Below are 27,181 nucleotides of genomic sequence, written 5' to 3' on the forward strand. Positions count from 1 at the left end.
CTCAAACGTTTTTAACTCAAAGTCGAAAATTATGAAATACCCATGAGAAAAAACAAACACAAATGCAATACAGAAATGGATAAGTTAAGATTTGACCATTGTACAAAAATGCTGACTGGGTCATGAGGTCAGAAAAGAAGAAGAAAAAAACAGGTCAAGAAGAACTGACAAAAAGAATTGCAAAATAATAAGGAATTAATGTGAAGATAAATTTTTAGTCAATTCTGCAAGACAGACTTTCAGGAAAGGAGGTGGAATAAAAATGAGCTCCTAAATCTTAATCCTGGATTCAGGAAAATATATTCCTCAAACCATCGGACAAGAGGAGGTGGTGCTGGTCCTTCACGAGTCACTCTAATCTGTTCATAAAGCCTATATATAAAGTCTTAATATGTAGTATTTCACAATACTTCATGGTATTCTAATTAAATCATTTTTTGGAATCTTTGATTTCTCAGAACCTGACACATTGTAATTCTGAGACTCCAGGAAAGTGGCAGTTCTGTAAAATGTTGGCACTGGAGACTAAATGCTCCCTGATAGTTTCACAACTAATTCACTTAACACACACACACACACACACACACATTACCCACAGTGACAGAGGGACAGAGTGACATCCGATGTATGATAGTTTTTTAATTTTCTATCATCCATATAGTGTTGTATAGTCATGAAACTATGCATATTTCCTCAGAATGACTTGTCTTCTATGTGTAATTTTTTTTTAAGTGTTTAGAAGCTGCTCTTAAAAAAATAAAAGACATTTACTGGTTACTTTTTTACTTATATTTTAAAAAATCACCACGACAAAACCATTCAAGCCATTCAAAATTCATCCGCACCTGTACTGTAAGATACATTCTTTAAACTGGTAAAAGAGGATGTGGTGCTGATCCTTCAAGTCACTCAAAACGTATCTGTCCATAAAGCCTATAAAGAATTATTCTTAATATACAGTTCACAATTCTTCAGCTTGTTATTCTAATTAAGTGAATGTCATTTTATCAGTAAAATACATAAAATTCATATTATTTTTCTTTGAAAGATTTCTATAAATGATTTAAATCATACTTGTTTCTACAATAATTATTTAAAAGTAATCCTATAGCTCCATCTGGTGGCCATTATTGGTACTAAGAATTGCAAGCTTGATTTATATGTTATGATAGTTTTAAATTTATGCTGGCTCTTGAAAATGATAAAGCTATGAAACTTACTGTGCTTCCTTCAAATGATGACTTCTACGTATATAAAAAATTATGAAGAGTTGGAATTAAAAATTTTAAAGATATAGTAAAATTACTATTGTATTTTTTTTATGTTACTTTAATAAATCGCTATGGCCACACCATTTAAGGTATCCTAAACCCATTCGCAATTTAACATCTTCAGTATATGGCTTCATGTTAAAACAGTTTGGTGTGAACTACTTGTGTCTTCTTGGAGGAGAATGAATTCATTTACAGGCTGAGTTTATCATAAATCCACAATAACATTTATGAGTTCTGTATCAATCAGTGTTGTTGTTTGTTTATTTTTTATTTATTTTTTTCATAGGAAGATAACTGACCCTTTACTCTCCTTTTTAATAAATGTGCTTATAAACCAAGAACAAGCTATTTATAGCTGTATTTATAAACTGCTTACTACTGACTATTAATATTGGGACAAGGCTTTATGAAGCATGAACTGACTATTTACTAATGAGTGCAGTTATTATAAAGTGTTATCAATGCATTTGCTAATCTTAACAAATTAGACATTATTTTACAGTGTTATCAAATCCCTTAAATGATTTGTAAGTGTTTTGTAATGATTTTATTGACCTAAAAGCATTTGTGAAAGTTCTGCTTGCATTAGAGCTTAGTCTTGATCTGTGAGCTGAACAGATTTACTGTTACATCCATGAGATTATGTAAATTCAAATAAATATCATGTCACAGGATGTCAGAGGTCAGTATCAAATTAGTTTGAAATTATTATTTGCAGCACAAATAAGGTTTTTTAGGATTTTTAAAAATCCCTAAAACTGTCAGAAAAGGATAAGGCCTAAGATTTCTATGTGAGTGGCTAAATTTGTTTGTTTTTATAACTATAATGCATAAACTATGAAACTATACAAAATGTATAAAAAAGTACAAGTTATTCTTTTCCAATGTTTTTAATTTATTAAATTTTTTTTTTTTTTTTTTGGATTTACATTTTAAAAAATTAGCCTACGGCGATCATTCTAAACATCTTGAATAAAACCTGTCAATATTTATTATAGACCACTATAACTGTGTATAATCTAACAAACGAGTTTATTATGAAAATAAAAGCGTGTACACCAGATAGCTTGGACGATAAAGAAATTGCTAACAATAGTATAATAGAGCATGTTTTAGGTTTTTAGGCGTTTAGATGCAGAAATGGACAAATCAAATGTAAAATAAAATGTAATTGATTTAATTAAATATAGATTAAGTCTTGTTAGAGCAAAATAATAAATAAATACGTACACACATTAAAAAAGCAGCCAAGATGAATGAGTTTAATTTTTTATATAGATTAAAATTGAAGACAGAAGCAGCTGGTATATGCGGTCACTTAATATTAAAATCCAGTAGATCCACTTCAGATTTAATTCTCAACAGTTTATGTTCACGTGGCTGTTTTCATTTATATTAGCCAAGCTATTATGTATTTTGAAATAATCTTGTCCGTGATGTGTTCGTTCTTACGACGAAAGGCAGAATCCTGCAGCTCGAGAGATATGTTATTCTGCCAGTCGCGCTTTCAAATAGTCTTGCACACTTAAACGGGTCACAAACACCTGCATTTAGCTCGTGTTGTGTTATAATGGATGTATTGTGTGCATTTATGGCAATAATTTATTTTTAAAAGCTCTTAAACAAGAATAAATTCGTTTGTTTTGAGCTCTGAGACACTGTGCGCGCTGATCGGAGGCAGTGATTTCAGATAGGCAGCCGCAAATATATCATTTTCATACAAACAGTTCAAAAACATCTTAATTTAGCTCTTGGTGTGCTCTAATTGGTGAATTGTGTGATATCGCTGCAATACTTTATTTTTAATAGCTATAAAACAAGAATAAACTCGTTTTTTCTGAGCTCATCATTCCACACGCTCCTGCTCAGAGCGGTGATTCATCTCTGGTGTTTCTCACGTATCACTGACCACACATCAATTATTAATGAGCCCTGACCTGATAATAATCATATATGTTGGTTTAGCTTGTCACTGTGAATTAAATCCAAGTATTTATTTGTATTTTAACCGATTTAAAATCGAAACCAAAAGACAGTCTCCTCCCTTTTTTAGTCCGGTAACTGAACCTGTAGGGGCGCTATTTCTCTCAGACAATGGAAGTCTAAGCACACACACTCAAACAGATGGACAGAGTGAGATGAGATGTCTGACAGTTTTTTAATTTTCTGTTATCCATACAGTGTTGTAAAGTCATGAAACTATGCATATTTACTCAGAATAACTTTTTTTTCTGTATGAAAAAAGGTTTTGAAGTGTTTGGAATTTAAAAATGCAGGAAAATTAATAATTCCATCTTTATTGTCATTTAAAAAAATCACCACGACAAAACCATCCAAGCTATCCAAAACCCATTCACAATTTAAGTTCCTCAATGTTTTTTCAACATGTAGACCAAGTTTGGTGTGTATAGTGTTACTCTCCTCTGAGCAGTATGCATTAATTCACGGCTAAATGTAAAAAATAATCCACATTCAAATCAAAATAGCCGACTTCCTGTTGGCCGTAGCTGATGACTGTGAATTAGAAAGTTGTCCGTCTTGATAAGAACAATTTTTGTACTGAGTTTGGTGTCTGTAGCTAAAACTAACCCCCCCACTTTTGACAAAAGGTGGCGCTATAGAGTGCCTATTCCACGGCCTCTTATGAACTTTTGCCAGTGTCTAGCTGTCACTAATACTGATATGTGTTCTGAGTTTGATGAAATTCTAAGCATGTTATATGCCTCAAAATCACCTGAGAAGTATTCCAGTTTGACATGTTGCCACGGCAACAATTTTTTAGATATCAATATCCCCCTTGCAGATTTATATCAGCTGTGTTTTAACATTATTCTGATGAAGTTTGAAGCAAATTGAGTAATAATAAGATGCTGAATTCAAATCATTTTGAAAATGACACACTTCCTTCTGCCAGTTGGTGGCGCTATAACTTTGACTCCTAATAGTCACATATATGCGATCGACATCATACAACGAATAATCTGATGAAGTTTGATTAAAATCAGGAAATGTATGTGGATGGTATTAGACACTTCCTGTTTCTCATTTCTCGCCATAATTTCAACGCCTCGCCACGAGCAAACCGTTCGAGATATCAAAAATCCCCTGGCAATTTTTCATCCCCAGTGTCTTGAGATCATGTTGACCGAGTTTGGCGGCAATCGAGAAAAAAACCTATGACAAGTATTTCAAATTCCAGAGCATGCGCTTTTTACATAACTCTAAATAGCTGACTTCCTGTTGGGTGGAGCCTATGACATGCAATACGAAAGTTGTTCGGCACGATGAGATCTATATGTGTACTGAGTTTCATATGAATATGTGCAAGTATGTGTGAGCTATACATCAACATTTCTGACTGTGTTCCAGGGGGCGCCGTAGAGCCCCTGTGCCACGCCCGGGTCCCAGCCTCTGCAGGCTCCTAAAGGCCACAGATTCCAAAGTGTGCGCAAATTTTCAAGAGTTTTTGAGTATGTAAAGGACCCCCAAAGCCCCCACAACTTTGACGAAAAATTTGAATACTAAACCCTAAATAGCCAACTTCCTGTTGGGCGGAGCCTATGATATGCAATACAAAAGTTGTTTGGATTGATGAGATTTATATGTGTACCGAGTTTCATACGTCTACGAGCAAGAATGTATGATATATGGCCCTCCATATTCCAGGGGGCGCTGTAGAGCCCCTGTGCCACGCCCGTGTATCAGTCTCTGCCCGGCCCTAATGGCCGCAGGTTCCAATCTGTGTGCCAATTTTCAAGACTTTTTAAGCACGTTAAGGGCCCCAAAAGCCCCCGAGACGTTGGAAAATAATAATAAATATAGCTGCAAGCAGCGATGGCGGGCTCAAGCCACCAATGCCATCACCACCCCGGTGGCATCAGGTAAACTGTGCCCAGCGGGCACATGCATTCACAATATCCCTCTGGCAGTGAGGTTTTAAAGGATAGAGGGGAGCGTAGAGGGGAGCGTGCATTTGCAGTGGCTGGGCCACGACTCTGGAATACCCTGCCTTTAGAGATCAGACTGGCCCCTTCCTTGTCTATTTTTAAATCTTTGCTAAAAACTTTTTTATTTTCCTTAGTGTACTGACTACTGTGTTATGCTACATTTTGAAATGGGTGGTTTTACATTTTTTGTCTGGTCTATTTTTATGTATGTGTAATATTCTTGCTCTTATGTTAAAGCACTTTGGTCAGCCAGGAGGCTGTTGTAAATGCGCTATACAAATAAATTGAACTTGAACTAAAACTTGAACTTGATATGGCAGTTAAAGGGTTAATCCGAATCATCTAGACTTTAAAATCACATTCACAGAACAATATATATATATATATATATATATATATATATATATATATATAACTTTAGTAACACTTTACAATAAGATTTCATTTATAAACATTATGTTAACATGAACAATATTTATATAGCATTCATTCATGTCAGTTAATATTCCAAACTTAAACATTAAAACATTGTTTTATTGTGATTTTTTTCCAAGCACATTTTACCAATTCCAAACCATATCAATCTTAATAACTACCATTATTTTTTATTTAATCATTTATGAGTGCTATACAATAGTCCAGGAAAGCTGGAAGAGAAAAACAGGTCAAGAAGAACTGACAAAAGAATTGCAAAAGAATTAGGAATTAATGTGAAGATTAATTTTTAGTCAATTCTGCAAGACAGACTTTCAGGAAAGGAGGTGGAATAAAAATAAGCTCCTAAATCTTAATCCCAGATTCTGGAAGATATATTCCTCAAACCATCAGACAAGAGAAGGTGGTGCTGGTCCTTCACGAGTCACTCTAATCTGTTCATTAAGCCTATATATAAAGTAGGGGTGTAACGATACGCGTATTCGTATTGAACCGTTCGGTACGACGCTTTCGGTTCGCTTTCTGAGACTCCAGGAAAGTGGCAGTTCTGTAAAATGTTGGCGCTGGAGACTAAATGCTCACTGATAGTTTCACACCTAATTCACTTAAAACACACACAAACACACACACACAGTGACAGAGGGACAGAGTGACATCAGATGTATGTTTTTTAATTTTCTGTCATCCATATAATGTTGTATAGTCATGAAACTATGCATATTTCCTCAGAATGACTTGTCTTCTATGTGTACATTTTTTTGAAGTGTTTAGAAGCTGCACTTTTTTTTACTGGTTCCTTTTTTACTATTATTTCAAAAAATCACCACGACAAAACCATTCAAGCTATCCAAAATTCATTCACACCTGTTCTGTAAGATTAATTCTTTAAACAGTGGTAAAAGAGGATGTGGTGCTGAACCTTCAAGAGTCACTTAAAACGTATCTGTCCATAAAGCCTATTAAGAATTATTCTTAATATACAGTTCACAATACTTCAGCTTGTTATTCTAATTAAGTGAGGGTCATTTTATCAGTAAAATTCCTAAAATACATATTATTTTATTTGAAAGATTTCTATAAATTATTTAAATCATACTCGTTTCTCCAATAATTATTTAAAAGTAATCCTATAGCTCCCTCTGGTGGCCATTATAGGTACTAAGAATTGCAAGCTTGATTTATAAGTTATGATAGTTTAAATTTTATGCTGGCTCTTGAAAGTGATAAAGCTATGAAACTTACTGTGCTTCCTTCAAATGAGGACTTCTACTTATATAAAAAATTATGAAGATTTAGAATGAAAAATTGTAAAGATATAGTAAAATAACTATTGTATTTTTTTATGTTACTTTAATAAATCTCTATGGCAACACCATTTAAGCTATCCTAAACCCATTCACAATTTAACATCTCAGTATATTGGCATCATGTTGAAAAAGGAGTATGGAGTAGTATGAGTAGGAGTATGAATTCATTTGCAGGCTTTATCATAAATCCACAATAAAATTTCTGAGTTCTGTATCAATCTGTGTTGTTGTTTGTTTATTTTTATCTTTTATTTTTCATAGGAAGATAACTTACTCTCATTTTTAATAAATGTGCTTATAAACCAAGGACAAGCTATTTATAGCTGTATTTATAAACTGCTTACTACTGACTATTAATATTGGGACAAGGCTTTATAAAGCATGAACTGACTATTTAATAATGAGTGCAATTATTATAAAGTGTTATCAATGAATTTGCTAATGTTAACAAATTAGACATTATTTTACAGTGTTATCAAATCCTTAAATGACTCAGATTGAACAGATTTACTGTTACATCCATGAGATTATGTAAATTAAAATAAATATAATGTCACAGGATGTCATAGGTCAGTATCAAATGAGTTTGAAATTATTATTTGCAGCACAAATAAGGTTTTTTTAGGGTTTTTAAAAATCCCTAAAACTGTCAGAAAAAGGTTAAGGCCTAAGCTATTTCTATGTGAGTGGCTAATTTTATTTTTGTTTTTATAATTGTAATACACAAACTATGAAATTATACAAAATGTATAAAAAGATAAATAAATAAATACGCACACATTAAAAAAGCAGCCAAGTCGAATGAGTTTCCTTTTTTATATAGATTAAAATTTAAGACAGAAACAATTGGTAAATGTGGTCACTTTAATATTCAAATCCAGTAGATCCAGTTTATGTTCACGTGGCTGTTTTCGTTTATATTCGCCAAGCTATTATGTATTTTGAAATAATCTTGTCCGTGATGTGTTCGTTCGTACGACGAAAGACAGAAACCTGCAGCTCAAGAGATATGTTATTCTGCCAGTCGCGCTTTCAAATAGTCTTGCACACTTAAACAGGTCACAAACACCTGCATTTAGCTCTTGTTGTGTTACAATGGGTTTATTGTGTGCATTTGTGGTAATATTTTATTTAAAAAAGTTCTTAAACAAGAATAAATTCGTTTGTTTTGAGCTGGACACTGTACGCGCTGATCGGAGGCGGTGATTTCAGATAGGCAGCTGCAAATATTTCATTTTCACACAAACAGTTCAAAAACATCTTAATTTAGCTCTTGGTGTGTTCTAATTGGTTGATTGTGTGATATCGCTGTAATAATTTATTTTTAAAAGCTTTAAAACAGGAATAAATTCGTTTTCTCTGAGCTCTTTACTCCAGACGCTCGTGATCACAGCGGTGATTCATCTCTCCTATTTCTCACGTATCTCTGGCCAGAAATAATTTATCCATGAGCCCTGAACCGGTAATAATCAGATATGTTGGTTTAGCTTGTCAGTGTGAATTAAATCTAAGTATTTGTTTTTATTTTTAACCGATTTTAAAGTGAAAGTAAAAGTCCGGGAATTGAACCTGTAGGGGCGCTATTTCTCTCAGACAATGGAAGTCTGAAGCACATACACTCAAACTGAGGGACAGAGTGAGATGAGATGTCTGACAGTTTTTTTAATTTTCTGTTATCCATACAGTGTTGTAAAGTCGTGAAACTATGCATATTTCCTCAGAATGACTTTTTCATCTGTATGAAAAAATTCTTTGACGTGTTTGGAAGCTGCAATTTAAAAATACAGTAATGATTCCCTTTGTAAGGTCATTTAAAAAAATCACCACGGCAAAACCATTCAAGCTATCCAAAATCCATTCACAATTTAAGTTCCTATCAGAAATACTGATGTGTGTTCAGAGTTTTGTGAAATTCTAAGTATGTTATTTGCCTCAAAATCACCTGAGAAGTATTCCAGTTTGACATGTTGCCACGGCAACAATTTTTTAGATATCAATATCCCCCTTGCAGATTTATATCAGCTGTGTTTTAACATTATTCTGATGAAGTTTGAAGCAAATCGAGTAATAATAAGATGCTGAATTCAAATCATTTTGAAAATGACACACTTCCTTCTGCCAGTTGGTGGCGCTATAACTTTGACTCCTAATAGTCACATATATGCGATCGACATCATACAACGAATAATCTGATGAAGTTTGATTAAAATCAGGAAATGTATGTGGACGGTATTAGACACTTCCTGTTTCTCATTTCTCGCCATAATTTCAACGCCTCGCCACGAGCAAACCGTTCGAGATATCAAAAATCCCCTGGCAATTTTTCATCCCCAGTGTCTTGAGATCATGTTTACCAAGTTTGGCGGCAATCGAGAAAAAAACCTATGACAAGTATTTCAAATTCCAGAGCATGCGCTTTTTACATAACTCTAAATAGCTGACTTCCTGTTGGGTGGAGCCTATGACATGCAATACAAAAGTTGTTCGGCACGATGAGATCTATATGTGTACTGAGTTTCATATGAATATGTGCAAGTATGTGTGAGCTATACATCAACATTTCTGACTGTGTTCCAGGGGGCGCCGTAGAGCCCCTGTGCCACGCCCGGGTCCCAGCCTCTGCAGGCTCCTAAAGGCCACAGATTCCAAAGTGTGCGCAAATTTTCAAGAGTTTTTGAGTATGTTAAGGACCCCCAAAGCCCCCACAACTTTGACAAAAAATTTGAATACTAAACCCTAAATAGCCAACTTCCTGTTGGGCGGAGCCTATGATATGCAATACAAAAGTTGTTTGGATTGATGAGATTTATATGTGTACCGAGTTTCATACGTCTACGAGCAAGAATGTATGATATATGGCCCTCCATATTCCAGGGGGCGCTGTAGAGCCCCTGTGCCACGCCCGTGTATCAGTCTCTGCCCGGCCCTAATGGCCGCAGGTTCCAATCTGTGTGCCAATTTTCAAGACTTTTTAAGCACGTTAAGGGCCCCAAAAGCCCCCGAGACGTTGGAAAAAAATAATAATAATAATAATAATAAAAAATAATCCTAAGGAAAACAATAGGCCTCTCGCCCTTTGGGCTTGAGCCCTAATAATAATAATAATAAAAAATAATCCTAAGGAAAACAATAGGCCTCTCGCCCTTTGGGCTTGAGCCCTAAAAATGCCATCACTCATGGGAAGTCACAGCTTGTGGTGGTTAATAATGGTCATTTATTTCTGTTACACAGAGACATTTTTTTCCCCAGAATGCCATAGTTAGAAAGTGCCAAGAAATACTACTGGGAGGAAATGTCTCGCTGAAAGAATCTGAGATACATTTCCATAAAATGCTGCAGTATTGTAAGGGTCAGGCAAAATGTTTTCAAGTCACATCTTTAAAAAAAAAATACAAAATAGAAGGAACAGAAGGACACTGTCAATGGAAATCTTTTTAAAATTCAGTGTATTATGCAAAGACGTTCAATAAATTGCAGCTTTCACACACTTATGAACACCATCACGAAATCCACTTTGCTTCAGAATGGGGACCTTCAAGAATTAGCTGGTAATTTGCACACAAAAACCTCTGAATGGCATACGTTTTGAACTCTGTCATGAGGTGAGCATTTCAAATGACACAGCCGGTTAGGGTTCACAGTGCAGAAACTAATTAGATTGTCCATAATGGATTCCATCTCACTTTATATGATGTGACGTGACAGCTGCCAAAGCTGTTGTAAAGTATGAACCTGTTTGTTTTAGTCTGTGTGTGTGTGTGTGTCTGAGTGCAATAATTTGGCCGCTCATCTCCGGCTTTCCAACTATGATGTGTATATGCTTCGAAAATCCCTTTTAGTCGATGACCAGCTCTCTCAGCAGAGGTCAAATCCATTTGCGCCTCCTGTAGGTGGCATCACACCAGGATGACCCCGGGTCACAGCAGCTGCAAAAACAGCCTTTTAAAAGCCATCAGAAATCCCAAGCCACATGCACAAACTCTAGGATGTTATGTCAACAAAAAAGACACAGTAAAAGTAAAGGTGGGACTAGTACCTGACACACATGGTCCAGATTTTGGGCTGCGGAGATCTACAGTATTTCTATTCAATGTTCTATTCGTTGTTGACCATTTACAGAGTCACAAAGCAGTTCCACTTGTACAATTTTCATAAACTGACACTTTTCTCTGTTTGCATTGTGCTAAGCCTCATATACACAACCGGACCAGTCGTTTCACAAGTGGGCCATTTAAAATCCTATTAATGGTCAAAAAACGGTTTACTGAAAAGGCTTCGTGGTTGCCTAGGAAAGCAAAACGGAATGATTCCACAACAATTTTCAATGATGACACTAGATGTTGAGAGAAAAAGCAATGCAATACCAAGCAGACATGAGAACTACTCCTACCTACTTGAATGAAGACCCGAGATCTCTCAAACTGTTTGCCAAGATTACGTTTTATATAACATGTCTCCAACTGCAAAAAAAAAAAAATGTTTTCAGATTGATCCTGCTATTTTGGATGCAACCAACGGATCAGGTGACATTTTTTCAATCAAAGCAATCCTTTCCTTTCCTAAAGCCACCACACTGAGAGTTGCAAATGATAAAACACCTACATGGAAATCAATTACACAATTAATGCATAATTTGTATACAAAGGATTAATTATAAAGCACATACTGTCTCATTCAGGAAGTGAAAAAGCTAAAGAAGCATGAAATCTTAACACATGGCATGCTACAGTTAAGATTTCTGAATTTATAAGCCATAATTTCCCAAGAGGAAAGTTGGCATGATCCAGTGGTTGATTTGGATAAAGGAGTCTCTATGCTAATCAGAAGAAAAAGGTGATGATTTAATAAGAATGACTGAACAGTAAAACTGTTTTTCAATACTCTCAATAGCTCTTGATAACTCTGAGTTTGTCAACATTTAAAGTATTAGCAGCATTTCACCAGACCTCCAAAATGTAGTACTTCTATTAATAACATAATTTTTTAAAAACTATTATTACCTTTTATAATATGCAAAAAAGGAGGGGATTTCAATCCTAACAGACCTACTCTTCTCACAGATGTTTTTTTTTCTGTATAGGACTGCAATGTACTACTCTGTAATACGTACAGAAAATGTACAAAAATATTAAAAATTATATGAAAAATAAATATTAAAAAAGAAAAAAAAGTTAAATGTAACATTTGTAATTATATGTAAACATATACACTACCATGCAAAAGTGTGAAGTCAGTCATTTTTAATCAAATTAATTATTTTATTCATTAAGGACACATTTAATTGATCAAAAGTGACACTACTGAGTTTTTTGTTACTTTTCTATTTCTAATAAATTATGTTCTTCTGAACTCTCTAATCATCAAAAAAATGTATCTTTCAAACTCAAAAATATCTGAGTTTTTATTAATTTATTATTTTTATTTTTTTACTTTATGCTACTTAACTGCTTATATAGAGCATATACATTATACAAATATCATATATGTCTACCAACAGAGCCTACATGGGGAATTCAAGGTCCTCCATGTGCTCTACAACAAAGTCTGCTTGCAGAAATAATTAAATATGGCAAAATATTCTGCCAGTACCATGTTTCAGTGAGATGTGATGTTGGGGCGACATTAGTCTGATTATTTTTCCTTCTGTTCAGTCAAATGAAGAAGGTTGTGGATATGTTGCTAGGTGTCACATTCCAATATGACCGTGGCCACTGTAAAGTTGGTTGGCCAGGTTTTAGTTTTACATTTAAAAGAGGCAATAATAGATGAGGTGGATTTCTATAATGTCTTGTTCACTGACAACTATCGACAGCAAAGGTTTGGGAAGTTTTGAATCTAAAATCTGAATGTGACACTACAGAAAATCTATCGTGGCAGTCAGTGGGCGGTTGACAGAAAGCATGAAAGCATGAAAGCATGCAGCAGAACTGGATGTCGTAATAAGCAATGCCTTAGATATAAAGCTCTATGAGACATTATACAGAGCAGAATGTCCATTAGCGTCCTCTCTATATGGCTTCAAGCTAAAAGGAGCTTTCAGCAAAGCCCCAGTTTTCCAAATAGACCCTATCATCAACATGCATCACTGTTGTATCTGTAGAAAATCTCTTCTTCAGTTCATTTTGAGAAAGAATGATTAAATGATTGGTGTGCTGTTGCTTGGCTACCATAAAAAAAAAGTTTTGTTTGATGTCGAAAAAACACTAGATCACTGGTGTGAAACTACTAACCACAGAGCAGTCAAAAAACATATGTTGGCCTCAGCACATGATACATAAAACAGTGTATCAATCGTTTTTCTCCACACAATAAAATCACATATGCTGGTCAGCAACCAGAGAAACAGAATGAAAGATCAGATTTGCACAATTCTCTAATACAGAGAACCAAAATGAGAAGAAACGAGGACAAGGATAGGACAATTAGATTCAAAATGCAACTGAAACACATACACAAATAATAAAAACAACAATAATGATCATTTTTCCACATCTGGTCAAGCAAAATAATTTTTCCACACTATTTTTCAATAAATCAACATAAATTATATTTAATAATTTAGCAACAAATATCATATTTAAAAATATTACAAATATATTAATATATTAAAATACCAAAATTAATTTGATACTAAAAATAACATATGCCTACATATATTTTTATATTTATGAAAATGCTTCTGATCATATTTTAAGTGATGATGCGTCTTTAATTCAAAAGTTAAGACACAATCTTTAGGAAACTTAAAAGCTAAAAATGCACATTAACTATATCGCAATATTCACAATCATCCTTAGAGAGATGAAAGGTTTTTACGGACCCTCATGCTGTTCTTCTGAACACAAAAGAAATTCTGAATAATGTTGGCAACAAAACACAACTCCCACAACATTTATTAATACAATGGAATGATGGTCAGTAAATAACCATCAACAGTTTGGTTACCAACATTCTTCCAAAAAAAAAAAAAAAAATATATATATATATATATATATATATATATATATATATATATATATATATATATATATATATATGTATCTTTTACTTCCCACAGAAGAAAGAAACTCATACAGGTTTGGAACATCTTGAAGGTAAGAAAATTTGGTAGCACTTTATTTTACAGTCCTGTTCCTCGTGTACATACTATGTACTTATTATAGTAATTACAATAACCATGTAATAACTAGGTACTAACCCGGAACCTACCCCTAAACCTAACCCTACCGCATGTAGTTTCCTTGTATTACCAGAACTTTCTTAGATAAATACACTGTAAGTACACTATAAGTACATGTAAGTACACGTACTGTAAAATAAAGTGCAACCGAAAATTTATTATTATTTTTCAATATTATATATTCAAGATTAATATTTCAAGATTATATATTGCCACGTAGTGTAGCCCTAGGTCTACTGTAGTTATGACTTTACAGATCAGACAATCTGGGGAGGAAAATATATGGGCATGGATAAAAATGCACAAGGCTTCCAGGATTCAACAGAGCTCAGAACAGCTGAGTCCTGTTTCAGATGTGCTTAATCCCCATTTCTCATTTTTAAAACCACTCATCTTCAAAATGGCCATGGCAGCGATGGAGATCAGAAAAGCCAAGGTATTCTGTCTTAAACCATTACTTGCACTTAGTCTTAAAATATCTGGTGATCTCTCACATTAACTGCCCTTCCCCCAGAGCGCCTAAAACAACATCCAGTTTGTAAATCACACCAACTGACTGGCAGAAAGTAAATCTCCTTGTCCTGCATACTACTGAATTTCTGAAAGTGACAGTTATATTAGAGTTTGTACAGAAATCAGCTGAAAAGCCAATGCACACTGATTTCCTGATAGAAGCAGACCACCAGTTGTGATAATGGCCAATATAACTTCATTAGCTCACAGACCAACAAATCATCCTCAAGATGCTCTCAACATTTCACTTACGACTGCAAGCCATAGTGTCAGGATCATTTCATTTGCTGATGATAGCAAGAAAACTAGTTTCACCACTGGCTGAATACATCAACAGAACTGTCTGCCACAACTTCGCCCCAAGTGTCAATGGCACAGAGGCCTTTTAAGAAACATGAACAGAAATCTGAACAGCAACAGCAGGATTAGCAGTAATGGTTTGTAAGATGAGACAAGTGAGGCTGTGGTAAAAAAGAAAAAGAAAAAAAGTAGTCAATATGGATTCAATCTCATGAAATGATACAAGTATTGTATCATTACAATATACAAAAGTTTATTGAAAAAAAATAATGTGCACACTGCGATTCCGGAAAATACACAGCTAATGTGTCCCGGCAATTGTTCCCAGGTCGCTAGATTTTGCACTTTCACACTGTCAGTGATCAACGGTCAACGATCTCAGCTTCAGTGGGGAAAGTGAGGAACTAACTGATCTTTGCTTTATTACAGTTTGCAAACATTTTTTATTTGTCGTGAACGTTGATCTGCCTTCGAAACACCTGGTATAAGAGTCATCACTATGACACACCATTTAGGGAATTAGTTCTGGCTTTTGTTCACACAGTGCTCTTTCCGGGACTGAACCTGGAATGTTACTAGGTCCCTGACCCGGGATCAATCCCGGGGCGTGTTTGCTTTCACAAAGAAGGCGACCCGGCAATGTTCCGGCAATTTTCTGGGTCTGATGTGCAGTGTGAAAGGGGATGGACGGACGGACAGATAGAAAAACACCACGGAGAAACTGGTGGTTGTGTAAGGAAGCTCAACACTAAAGGTCTCCAATTAATTGTTTGAAACATACTGATAAAGACAACAGATTACTTATCCATTCTGTGAATCCCTTGCAGACAGCATGCAGTATGAGCAAACGAGCATGCCATTTTATCACTGCACCAGAGGAAGTTATTGCTACACAAAAGTGCATGAGTGAAGGCCACTCAAGGGGCAATACCAACAGCAGCACAAAATGCATGCTCTGACCTTCCCATACATTGGACACATCTCTGCCAAACACTGTCACGTACAAATACCTCATACTGCCAGATTCAATCCACCTTGATCATAATCTTTCCACCCCAATTGGCTCCAACAGGAGATTATGTCTTCTAATAACACAATCCACCACATTCAAAATCAGCTTTTATTCCACCGGCAACAAACAAAAAACTGACCGCCTTAAGCACTTGCTTTATGTGATTATCTTTCCTCTAATACATTGGACTAATAGGCTTTGTGGCTATAATTTTCACACTCCCCTGTCCATTATAATACAGCAAATGCCACTCCATTTGTTCATATATATATATATATATATACACACAGTACAGTACAGTACTGAAAATATGTCATATTCTAGGTTCTTTAAAGTAGCCACCTTTAGCTTTGATTACTGCTTTGCACACTCTTGGCATTCTCTTGATGAGCTTCAAGAGGTAGTCACCTGAAATGGTCTTCAACAGTCTTGAAGGAGTTCCCCGAGAGATGCTTAGCACTTGTTGGTCCTTTTGCCTTCCGTCTGCGGTCCAGCTCACCCCTAAACCATCTGGATTGGGTTCAGGTCCGGTGACTGTGGAGGCCAGGTCATCTGGCGCAGCACCCCATCACTCTCCTTCTTGGTCAAATAGCCCTTGATGCCTGCAGTGTGAATCTATAATTTTCATAGTCATGAAAATAAAGAAAGCTCTTTGAATGAGAAGGTGTGTCAAAACTTTTGGTCTGTACTGTATATATATAAAAATGCCATGGCCTAGCAGCACACATACATGCTCTAGACTAGTTGAGCTGTGGTTCTTGTGGCAGATCCAGGTCTCCCTCCTGCTCCTGTACCCACTAATTCCCTGTCGCCTCTCTACTGCCTGTGTCAATAAAAATAGAGCAAACCACCAAAAATAAAAGCTGTGAAAACTGCTGACTCTTGAGCACAACTGGTCAAGCAACATCACTGTCTATGTTCATTGCTCTGGTGAGAGTTCTATTGTGCTGCGAGTAAAAGTGCCAATTTGAAATTGTAATAAAACCTTATTCTTCTCTCCCTTGCACGTGCTGAACACAATTCATGGTGCACTTTTCCACTGGGAGAATTGACAAGATGCATGTTTTTGCATCTAAATATACTGTGTCAAAGTGGTATAACTGCTTAATGAATTCAAATTAGTTAACAGAGTGCACATGTTTCTTAAAGCTATTTTAGCACACCGTCTTCGGTTTCATTCAGGTTGACCAAAGATGGGCGTAATCTCAAAAGTGGAGAAGAAATGTCAAACACAAGATAAATACCAAAAGGTGTGTCTATAGTCCTGAATTAAATAAAGGCGGCTTTTGCAAAATGTCAACAGATCTGACCCAGCGAAAATTAGATTGTTTATTCTTATACCTCATCTAAAAAATAATTCCTCATTGTTGAAGGTGAGAAAGAAGAGACACGTCGGGGATCTGAGTGATGTCAGGGGTTAAACCAAATAACATTCGCTCCATCACACTGAAAAAACAATCCATGACAGGTTGATATACAGACGCCATCTAGGAGAGCCATTGATGGCCTATAATTATACAACTACTCTTAGAGCGAGACCCTTGCCTGTGGGACTCCATATATCAGAATTCATACACCCTCAAATAGCCCCACAATCTTGTGATGGATATCCAGCACAGATAACAGCAGAGAAGGGAAAACCATATATCCGCAGGGACTTTATAGCTTTCACATTCATCCACTGTCAGTGTGCTACAACCAAGGCCAGAAGACTTTATTACGCAGACAGGAAAGATTGACGAGAAACAAGGTATGGCTGAAAGGATAGGGTTGAAATTCTGATAGCATTTCCGGCCACAATGAACACCGAAACAAGACAAAGAATGAACGTGGAGGGGTTTTAACAGATTTTATTTTTTAATTCGAGCCACAGTTGATATAAACCCATTATTTTCTGGATAAAACATTAAATAGCATAAGTAATATTGTTAGGGGAAATAAACGGCTTTGAGAAGAGAATAAGCAGGGTTTTGTCATTAATATGGCTGAAAAAGCACATGAGCATCAGGAAATAATGAAACAGGAAATGTTTTAGACTAATCGCAGCATACTTATTAAGCTAGGGGACACTCTAGGTATCCAGTGTTTTATCCTGTACACACATAATGGCTATGTTCAGTCATGCAGTTACAGCTTTCATTACAGAACAGCAGGCTTCCAGGTTTTTGGAGGAGTGTTTAATTGGCAGTGCCGTGTTTGACAAGCATCCTGAAGAAATGAATTTCAGCCCACATGTTTGGACTTTCCATCCCCATTGTGTCCAGCACACAATTGGTAAACATCTCTCACATTGTCTTTGTTTGGCTGCATTGGATCGCTGTGTGTGCCAATGGGGAATTGCTGGACAGAAAGCAGACCACGGCTGGGCACGACTTCACAGATTCTCCAAAGATTAACTCTAAAGATAAAGTATCTACACTTCATCCTGATGAAAAGCTACCCAGGCTGTCAGCAAGTCTGTTCACTTTGCAAATCCTAATAGCTACTACAACTTAAGCGGCTTGACACATTTTAGAGGGAAATGAATTGATAAAGCTCTATTTAACTTCAGGTGGCTGCTATCATCCTGTGCTGAGATGAAGTCTGCAAGTTATAATGGCCAATACTCATTTTCCCGACTCTACAGGATGGCAAATGTTTCTTACAGCTTTCCGAAATTTCAATCCCTCCAGCCCTTTATTGTAAAATTCCTTTAAGTAAAAAAAAAACACAAGCAAATCAGTTACGTGAAGAACCAGTCACAGATGTTATAGACTGCAGTTTCCAGGGTTAAAAATACAGTAGGAGCTTAAAAATCCAACAGTTCACTCAAGAACAGATATTCTGTCATTCTTTACTCACCTTCATGACGTTCCAAAATCGAATGAGAAGAAAAGGAAATGTTTGGCTGGATGTTCACACTATTCTTTCCTATACAATGACAGTGAACGGTGAGCAGGGTCTGTCAAGCTCCAGAAATGACAAGATGGCAACATACAAATTCACAATGCATCATAAAAACTAAAATCTATACAAACTGTGCACTATATTCCAAGTCAGAAGACATAGAACCAATTCTCTATAATCCGCACTCAAGCATCCAAATTTGGCATGTCACAATTAGGTAAAAAGACACAGGAAAACCAAGGAAATTTTGCAAAAAAAGAGAATGAGATTTGAGATTCAGAAGACTTGAGGCTCGCTCACACCAAGAACGTTAATTATATTAGCATCTACACCAATGAACACATATATTAAAGGGGTCCTATATTATGCTCTTTTACAAATTGATTTTGTTTTGGGGTGTACTAGAACATGCTCTCATGCTTTGTGGTTCGAAAAATGGCACAAATGACTCGATTAGTTCTGGGTTTGATGAAAGCCCGCCTTCCGAAAAACTAAATATGTTGTGATTGGTTAGCTTTCCTAGGTCGTTGTGATTGGCATACATCATAGACGGTGTTTCAGTACTGCCCCGCCCCTTGCCAAGGCAGCCAGTTCTGTTTGCTCCGGTATAGTTACTGTAAGGATGGCATCAATATTGCCATATCAATTTGAGCTGGATTCAGAACAAGATGATCGCGCAGAAACTTTGCACACACAGATATGGATGGACATGGCGAAAACTTGACATTACTTCCTCTTCTCCATTTTCTCTAATGCACTAACTCTCCAGCAACACTTCTTCTTCTTCACCGTGGTCTTGTCTGATGCACTCAACCAAGAGTTCTAACCATGACCTCACCCCTCCCCACCTTCATTATTTTCAAAACATGAAGAACATTTTAATCATCTGAAGAAACTTTGTACAATGTAAATGTTCCTCAATGGTTCGTCGTGGAACCATAGATGACAATAAATGATCCTTTACTTTCAATAGTGAACCTATTCTCATGGAATCAGAGTGTTTACTAAAACATGTCCTTCTTGGTGTGAACATCCCTGCAGTTCGTAGTGCAGGATTTGTGTGGGCTATTTTTAAGGTCCTTTTGGTGACCATTCACTTTAATTGCATACAAAATGGCTTCCAAGCATCTTTTTTTTTTGCGTTCCACAGATGAAAGAAAGTCATACGACTTTGGAAAGCCATGAAGGTCAGTAAATAACAGCAGGATTTTTCGTTTTAAAAATCACTGCAGCTGTTTTGCTCCAGAGTGTGACCGTGTGTGTCTGCAGGAGTAAACCTTAAAGAATATCACGGGTGGGCCGACAATGAAAAATCCCCAGGAACAAGGAGCTAATGAGTCCATCTGATGATACCATACAATAATGTTACTACCTGCAACCTAAAATAGCTTACTGTGACTCCTTTGGCCATTTTATAACACACTCACACCATCCATCATTTTGCTGATGCTAAAAAATGCAAATCCTTCTTTTACCTGTACGTCTGTCTCCCAGAACCCGTAAGCCTATTTTTAACCACTACACAACAGACCAGAGACTTCACCTTTTATATTCACTGTAAAAATCAAGGCACAAAGAACAGCAAGAGGAATTACAAATCATGTCCATCTAAGTCTGAATGCTCCAGCACAGCAGGTGAACAATTTTATTCGTCCCATGAGATTCCAGCCCCTCCTCTCGCTCTCTCTCTCTCTCTCTCTCTCTCTCTCTCTCTCTCTCCCAAGTGAATATTTTATTAATAAACATCAGTCAGAAATGGATGGCAGACGAATTCCATTGATTAATTAACAACCCCCTAAAATAACTTATGCAGCACAAAGCAAACAAGCCCAGACATTTTGATAAACTGGCACGACACTTCAGTTGTGCTGCATGTTAAAATGACTCGGTTACACAAGACGGGTAAATAAAGAAGTGCCATTAGAACAAGCGGCTCATGTTGATGTCGACGCTTCAAAAGCGGGGCTTGACATATTCCTGAAAGGGCATTGTATTATGCACACTTTACACTCCCACTGAGAGAAGGTTAGAGGATGCCACGTGAGGATTATAGCAGTAATAAACAGCTGTTACAGCCGTGATCCCATCCTTAAACCGCTATAATCAGGATTGCTATAAACAGGGTGTTATGTACATTCCCCACTAAATGCTCGCAGCAGAGATTACAGTGGCTGTGAAATGCAGGCAGTGGCAAGATATAGATTTTTTTCAAACCAGCTTTGAAATAGACAGTGCGAGATAAAGAAAGCAAAGATGCAACACCCTTCAGCGTGCTGAGCTCCACCGTCAGATCTGTGATGTGCTCTCTCTGCTGTGAATGCATGAACTTCCAGCATTCATGAGTGAAATTTTCTGTCAAGCATGCAGTCGCTCATACATGCAAGGGCTAGGCTTAATCCTGTAGTTCTGTGTGAGCTGCATAATAGAAACAAATGTATTCCCTCGTGTGCAGAAGGGCACAGAGAGATGTATCATATGACACTGGAACTATATCAATCTGAATACTCCAGAACTAAAGGGGCTTATTATTTACTAGCACTAAACTTATACTAAGACAATGAATCTGTCGATATTTTGGTATTGTCACATTATCTGCATCCTCATTTACGTCTGTTTGTTGCAAAATTTACCAAAGAATTTAATGGTTTCTAATTTTTAGTGATCCTTAGTAGGTAGTACGTAGCAAATGTTCCTTTAAATTCAACAATTTTGTACATTTTATCTGTTGTCACTAAATTGTACTGGTTCTGACAAATAGTATGCAATGCAGACCCTTTTTTCAATATTTAAATAGTATGATTATTTTCTGGATATATGTGCAGTTATTATGGTCTAGTTTCTGTCTTTTTGAATGACATTTACAAATGTATATGTGTATGTAGTGTGTGTGTGTGTGTGTGTGTGTGTGTGTGTGTGTGTGTGCGTGTGTGTGTGTGTGTACAAACCATGTATAATATCAGACCCCTTAAATCTCTTTCTAGACAGCACTTTCTTATATAAAGTAAATACTAAAATGTACTATAAATGAATCAAATAATATTTGTTTAAACAAATAGTTTAGCCTAATCTTCAAGGTCTGAAAGCATGACGTGATTTGTTAATAGCTGCATGTGTTTCAAAATATTCAGTTCCGAGCAACATTTATGTTTGCTGACTAACACGCAATGAGACCTGCATATGGTCAAATCTATAGTTTCTGAAGTGCCCGAGCATCACGAACGCATCGACACAGGTCTAGTCGCTCCCTGCATGACGCGCGTGCAACATACCTGCGATTTATGCTGCTGTCCATCCTCGAGTTCTGAAACACTGTTCATGATTTTCCATCGATCATTTACCATTCTCTGGAATCCTTAACATCCGAGAGTTGTTTTCATGAGCATGAGGAGAGAACGGGACTGTCAGTCTTAAAATCCAGCATCCAAGAAAGAGAAAAGGGAGACAACACAACAGTCTACGGGAACTAAAACTACTTCAAGATGATCCGCGCAAAACTACAGAAAACCGGGGCACAGAACTAGAGATCCACACTCATTTTGTAAAAGAAAAATATACGTACTTTAAGGGAGTTGTCCCTCACCCCAAAAAATGAACAAATAAGAAAATGCAGTCCGAAGGCAAATCCGATCTCCTCAACGCACTCAAATACTGAGGAGAAGGTGTGACTGTGTGCGGATGATGCGTTCTGTTCGTTGGCAGGTATTCCTCCACAGATATAAAACTTTCCCTGTTGAGTCTATGAGAAACGAAAAAAAAGACGTGGATTTAGATAATGAACCATTAAGTTATGCAGAATAACTGTGTGCTACGCGTCCGTTTGATTTGCTTCATTCCTGTGGCGTAAGGACACGCTTGTGGTGGAGCTCCTGAATTCTGCCCGATGTCCGATCCGTGAGCGAATCGTTCTTTTGGGTCGGATCTTTTCAATGAATCGTTCGATCCGGTCTGAACTGTTTGCTCACCGCATTGGACTGAACGATTCGGTCACGAGTGAACAACTCTCTGACTCATTCAAGCGTAAAGCGAACATGTCCGAATTACATTGAGCCGAGAACCGATGTGTGAGCTGACTGAAAAGAGCGTTTGGAGCCTGTCGAGGATTTTTTTTGATGAAGCGAATATCAGAAAAGTTACAAATAAAACGTAGGCTACTTAACGTTTCTTAATAGGCATATGATAACAAACGTCCATTTAATCAACAAAATACAAATCATAAAGGCTAATAACATGAATTCAAATGAATGAATTAATAAATGAATACTATTAAAATGTGCAATAAATAAATAGTCAGTCATTCTAGCCAGGAAATGTAGGCTACCTTACATTAGTTTTAGTATTGTTCACAATAAGTAAATTACAGCATGTATTATGAGCATGCTTTATTTAACCTTGATTTAGACACTTATAATAAACACAATTATTAATAACATTTTGAATTTGGAAATTTATTTTTACATTTTAAGGGATAGTTAACCCCAAAATGAAAATTTAGTTTAATTACTTGTTCCAAACCAGTAAGACCTTTGTTCATCTTCGGAACACAAATTAAGATATTTTTGATGAAATCCAACTTTCTGATCCTGCATAAACAGAAATGCAACTACCACATTCAAGCCCCAGAAAGGAGGTAAGGACACTGTTGAAACAGTCCATGTCACATCAGTGGCTCAACTCAACTCAACAATAATTATATGAAGCTACGAAAATACTTTTTGTGTGCAGAGAAAACAAAAATAACGACTTTATATGACAATTTCTTCTCTTCTGTGACAGTCTTTGACGCGTGTTGATGACAGTACACATGCGTGTGCATTCCTCTGCTTATAAACAAGCTCAGTTTTCTACATCAGAATGCCAGCTCCGTGAGCAGCAACACACACAGGCGTCATGGTACTGTCGTGAATACCCATTTAACAGAAAATGTACATTGTCAGATAGCCTAGCATAACGCAGAATGCATACACTCTAAAAACTGCTGGGTTGAAAACAACCCAATTTGGGTTATTTTGACAACCCAGCGCTGGGTCAAAAAGGGACGAACCCAGCGCTGGGTTGTTTTAACCCAACCAGTTGGGTTATCATATTTAACCCAGCCTGCTGGGTTGCCTTTTTTATGGTTTAAAATGACTATATTGCAGGGTTTAAAAAAACAGAGCGGGTGTTTCTTTATCACTGTATTTCAGAAGGAAAACTACTGTATTTAGAAAATGTTCGATATCATTTCGCATGTGCTTGATAAGGCAGCGTTTGTGAGCTCTGCACCGCTCTGCAGCCGTTACCGGAGAAACCTACCTCTCCCGCTCTTAGCGCCTCCTGCTGGCAGAAAATAAACTCGCAGAGTGCAGCCATGTGGGGAAACAATGCATTTCTACGTTAAAATTAACCCAAATTGAGCTAGGCATTAAACCTACAAATGTTATTCATTTTAAATATCACTTTTACACACAAATAATAATTACCAAAAGGAAAATATTTATTAAAAACAAGAGAAAAGTCAAAAAGTAACATGTTAGAAGAAATGCAGAAAAGGATGGCATTAACAGCTACAGAGTTCATAAACAAAGCATTGAACATTTAATGAATATAACTTAAGATCAAATTGGACTTTGTTCAATTGTATATATTGTATAAAAATATACGAAAACACATACAATAAATTTACAATTAGTTAGGTTTTTTTCCAACTATTCTGGCATGACAGTACACAAATAAATCACATTAACTTTGATATTATAACATTTAACAGACGCATGTGTGTGTGTGTGTGTGTGTGTGCGTGTGTGTGTGTGTGTGTGTGAAAGAATGTGAGCAGGTGTATGAATGACAGAGTGTAAACTAAACAACACAGAAAAAGCATTTAACTTTTTTTTTTAACAAATTATACACTTACAGTTTGTTTCATAGTCCATGAATACAGATCATGCATCACGGTCAATTTTCATGATCTCTTTAGCATAACTGATGTAATCATGAAGAAACCCCATCAGCACAGCATGTGACATCTTCTACATCATCCAGGGCAGCGTCCTCCTTTAAAACCACCGCTGCATCAGTTTAGGGGAAAGAAGATTCTCCTCTCTGACCAGGATTCATCCCAGTCACCGCCTGTTCTTCATCAGTGGCCTAAGAGAAACACATTTGAAAAAATTTAACATTTAATTAAACTATCCATTTTCAGGTAGAGGTGTATTCACATCCGTAAGGATAGGTAAATAATCGGTTTTAAAGTTTCAACACTTTGTGCGGTTGTTTAATGTCTCAGTCCACCACAGCGCTTCAGAATGCTATAATGGCAGCACTAGTGTGAGGACATGCAATATTGTTTGAATAAATATTGCTTTCAGAAAGCTTCTTTACTGAAACATTAAAACAGACATGACATTCACATACCTCACAATATTCATGTACATGGAGGGCTGCTCTTCAAACCGTTAGTTCACCAAATAATTAAAAGGTTCATAATTTACTCTCCCCATGTTTTTCCAGACTCATACAAAATCTGCTCATTTTTTGGAAAACGTATGAATATATTTAATATTCTCTTTTTGTGTCCTCCATTGCTGGTCCGGGAGACCAGCATTTTATTTTGAACATACATGTTTGCTATCATATAATTTAAGATGTATTCATATATAAATATCAGAATTTACTTCTACAATAACTCTATATTTATGAAGCTTGAAAATACTGATTATCTAAACTATAAATGGATTAACAAATATTATGAGAAAACTAAAAATATATTAATTTATGTTGTAAAGACAGACAAAAGTCTTATAGGTTTGGAATGACTTGAGGGCAAGTAAACGATTTTTTGTGTGAACTTTACCTCTAAGAGCGAAGACCAAGAATAATGACTCTCCAAATCAGACAACTCCAAAGTTGGTTTGAGTTCTGCAATAAAAAACACAGACATCAATGGTCTTAATGAAATGAGCACGTAATCACACTGTTGTTGCATCAAAATGTGAAGTAAACTGGCAGGAGACGACAGAAAAATTTATTTTCTAAAAATAACTTACATAAAATCTCAAAGGAATGATGCTCTCCCATGTCTCTTGCTTTTAACATCTACAAAAACAAAAAACAAACATTATTTTACTCTTAGTAAAAAAACAACAACTGATAACATGAAATATGAAGTTTACTTGCCTTAAACGATCTTTCCCTCTCTTCAGAAGAAGCTGAGAAAACCTCCTCCTCACACAAGCAGACTTCTGTGTCCTTAACTCCAGTTAGTTTGAGTTCTGCAAAGAAGGGGCATCAATGGTTTCAATAAAATATTAACATATACATACATACATATATAAAATCACATTGTTTTTGCATCAAAATGTGAAGTTAACAGGCAGGACACAACAGAAACATTAATTTTCTAAAAAAAAAAAAAGTAATAATAATTTAACTTACATCAGTCTCAAAAGAATGAAGTTATCTTGTCTCTGGATTGCAACATCTAAAAAAACAACAACAACATTATTTTAGTCTTAGTAAAAATAAAGATAACTTGATGTTATTCTGAAGTTTACTCTCCTTAACCCGTCTGTCCCCTCCTCATCCTCACACAGGTCTGTGACTCCTCACACAAACAGCTTCTGTGTCTTTAACTCTCAGCGCGAGGACAATGAAGACACAAGCTTGACAAGTCTGAAATATTACATGTAAAACATACTTTTAACAGTTACCACTTCAACAGCCTCTAAATAATTATGCTAGTCTTTACTACACAATGCCGTTTCCTTTAGGAGACAAACATACATTCAGTTTAACCGCGAAAAAAAAAGACAAATTCACATGAGCGTAACCGTGCCCATAACCGTCTGTTAACGCCTCAAAGAGAACAGATAATGTAAAATCTTATGTAAATATGACAAAATACATTCACAGACGTTATATTAAAAGTACATCCTCCGTTCAATAACGTTACATGAGGCAGTTAAGACCTCCGTGTCCGAGGCGAAAACCGCGTCCGTTTTTTTATATATATATAACGTTAAGCTCCTTTGTTTCCGCCTTTCATAAAACCTTCCGCCTTTCATACAACCGGGTAAACAATAAAAGATAACTTTACATTTTGAATATTTAACGTTACTTACCATTGTCTTTCACTCGCTTCTCGCTTCTATCACGCTGAGAAAATGGCGGCTGCTCGCACGGGAGACGTACGATTTTGACGTGACGTGCGTGCTCTCCTTCACGTCCGCGTCCTCAACCCACCCCCGCTGGGTTAAAAAAAAGAGTTATTTTCAACCCAAACTTGGGTTAAAACATCCCAAAGTCCTATCCAACGGCCTCAACCCAGCAGTTGGGTTGAAAAAAACAACCCA

The 27,181-nt window shown here is 36.3% G+C and overlaps 1 protein-coding gene across 1 annotated transcript in view; it reads right to left on the minus strand.

Annotated features, from left to right (window-relative positions):
• Window positions 1-22,761, minus strand: part of LOC113074179 (fibrinogen C domain-containing protein 1-like) — a 50,324-nt gene extending 27,563 nt beyond the window's left edge. The window contains exons 1-2 of the mRNA XM_026246934.1: window positions 22,414-22,761; window positions 22,124-22,206 (exon numbers count right to left, since the gene is read on the minus strand). Coding sequence (XP_026102719.1) covers window positions 22,124-22,195 — 72 coding nt within the window. The 5' untranslated portion in view covers window positions 22,196-22,206; window positions 22,414-22,761. The remainder of the gene's footprint in view (window positions 1-22,123; window positions 22,207-22,413) is intronic.
• Between the last annotated feature and the right edge of the window lie 4,420 nt (window positions 22,762-27,181).

This window comes from Carassius auratus, unplaced genomic scaffold (assembly GCF_003368295.1).
Source record: "Carassius auratus strain Wakin unplaced genomic scaffold, ASM336829v1 scaf_tig00013781, whole genome shotgun sequence".
NCBI classification, from domain to species: Eukaryota; Metazoa; Chordata; class Actinopteri; order Cypriniformes; family Cyprinidae; genus Carassius; species Carassius auratus.